This window comes from Herpailurus yagouaroundi, unplaced genomic scaffold (genome assembly GCF_014898765.1).
Source record: "Herpailurus yagouaroundi ecotype Mexico unplaced genomic scaffold, PumYag 164, whole genome shotgun sequence".
In the NCBI taxonomy this organism is placed as follows: domain Eukaryota; kingdom Metazoa; phylum Chordata; class Mammalia; order Carnivora; family Felidae; genus Herpailurus; species Herpailurus yagouaroundi.
In genome coordinates this window covers 7,380,013-7,381,863 of record NW_024412405.1, presented here as the reverse complement: position 1 = coordinate 7,381,863, position 1,851 = coordinate 7,380,013, and the positions used below count along the sequence as shown (strand labels likewise).

At 41.7% G+C, this 1,851-nt stretch overlaps 1 protein-coding gene across 1 annotated transcript; it reads left to right on the top strand.

Annotated features, from left to right (window-relative positions):
• Positions 1-1,037: 1,037 nt before the first annotated feature.
• On the top strand, positions 1,038-1,622 carry LOC121037735 (histone H2A.V-like). The gene has a single exon (XM_040487101.1). The coding sequence runs from the start codon at positions 1,053-1,055 to the stop codon at positions 1,353-1,355; it is 303 nt and encodes a 100-aa protein (XP_040343035.1). The 5' UTR covers positions 1,038-1,052; the 3' UTR covers positions 1,356-1,622.
• The last annotated feature ends 229 nt before the right edge of the window (positions 1,623-1,851 follow it).

The window sequence follows — 1,851 nt, the reverse complement described above, 5'->3', positions numbered from 1 at the left end:
CAAAAAATAAGCAGACAAATAAACCTCTTAAAAAGTTTGTACATCCAGGAAGAATGCCTTTTGTCAATGGATACCTAAGTGTTCTTTACTTTGTGCCTGTATTAAGTTCATTAATCCACTTACACAAACACTCAGATAGCTATTCCTTGTTGCAATTTTTCTGTTCAGTATCCAGGTCAAATTATGAAAAGTAAAACCCTTGGAGAGAAAGAATCTATATATTAACTTTGTAAGTAATCCGAACTTAGAAAAACAGCATGGCCTTACCAATGTTCTGACCCTACCCAATTTTCAACCCCTTGGTTCTTTTGCTCACATCTCTGTTTTATTTGACTGCTAGACTGTTAAGAATTCTTAAGGAAGATAACTCACATGACTCACAAATGTAATCCCCACACGATCCAGAACTGTTCCTCAACCATAAGGAAAAGGGAGGCATTTAATATTTTTTTAAAAAAAGCATCCATTTTATTTTATTTATTTTATTTTTTTTTCATTATACTCTTCTCTTTATTGTTCTGTATTTTTGAAAATTTCCATAATAAAATAAGTTTTTTTAAAATGAGAGCTTTGTTTTGATAGAGCTAGATTATAAAACATTGAAAGATCTTTTTTTAATGAAGACTTCCAAGCGGAAAAAGAGAGTTTGTGACGGACTATTAGTTGGTACATCAAACCTTACAAGTTACTTAAAAGCTGACAAAGTAAAATATTTTTTTAAATAGGGCACCAACTGCTGGATGTTACTATGTCAACAGAAGACCACTAAAAGCTGGAGGTTTAAGTAAAAGCAGAAAAGTTATAGACTGAACTTTGATCCAGGTAAGAGTGTGGGCTTCGGAGTTCGCCGAATGGAGGCCTGTCTCCCAGCCCTGCGAGTCCTACCTACTAGATAAGTGTCTTCCAGCAAGTAACTTCTGGGCACCTCTGTTTCTGCATCTTTAAAAGCGGGGGGGAGGAAAGTCTGGATCACTAAGGCACTCAGTTCAGGGCCTGCCATGGTAAGTGCTCAGTGGACGAGTCCACTACCCTAGGTCATCAATCCTAAACGCATGCGTTTTCCTATCCACAGACACTTGAAGACCCGCACCACGAGCCACGGGAGGGTCGGCGCCACGGCCGCGGTGTACAGCGCCGCGATCCTGGAGTACCTCACGGCCGAGGTGCTGGAGCTGGCGGGTAACGCCTCCAAGGACCTCAAGGTAAAGCGGATCACCCCGCGCCACCTGCAGCTCGCAATCCGCGGCGATGAAGAGTTGGATTCCCTCATCAAGGCAACCATCGCCGGGGGTGGTGTGATCCCGCACATCCACAAGTCTCTGATCGGAAAGAAGGGACAGCAGAAAACCGCGTAGAGCATTGTTTTAACCAGCCCCTTCCTCCCGTCATTGTACTGTGACCGGGACAGAAGAAATAATGGGGACATGGGGGGTTTTTAAAAGAGGCAGATGGAAAAGCTTAGACAATTACTGTAGACACATAAGAGACATTTGTACGTTCTTAGGCTCAAAGTTTGATAAAGTACCTTTCCACGCAGCAGCGCTTGTGTGGTGATTGGCTAGGTTTCTCCCGTTGTGTTTTATACAAAAACGGAATTGATAAACCATTTTTTACAAAAAGAATTGGTCTCAAAACTGTTCTGTTCGTGACGTGTTGGAAGTATTTTGCTCATACTTTGAAATCTTTTAGATTTCAAATCGGTTATTCTATATTCAGGGTAATCTGAGAACAAATTGGGAATCTAGATTTACCAGGATTGATACCATATCACCGTGTGCTACCGTATAGTAGGTGCCATCCACTTGCGGTACAAACCGTCGTGTTACATACCCCAAAAGAAGGAAAAATGGC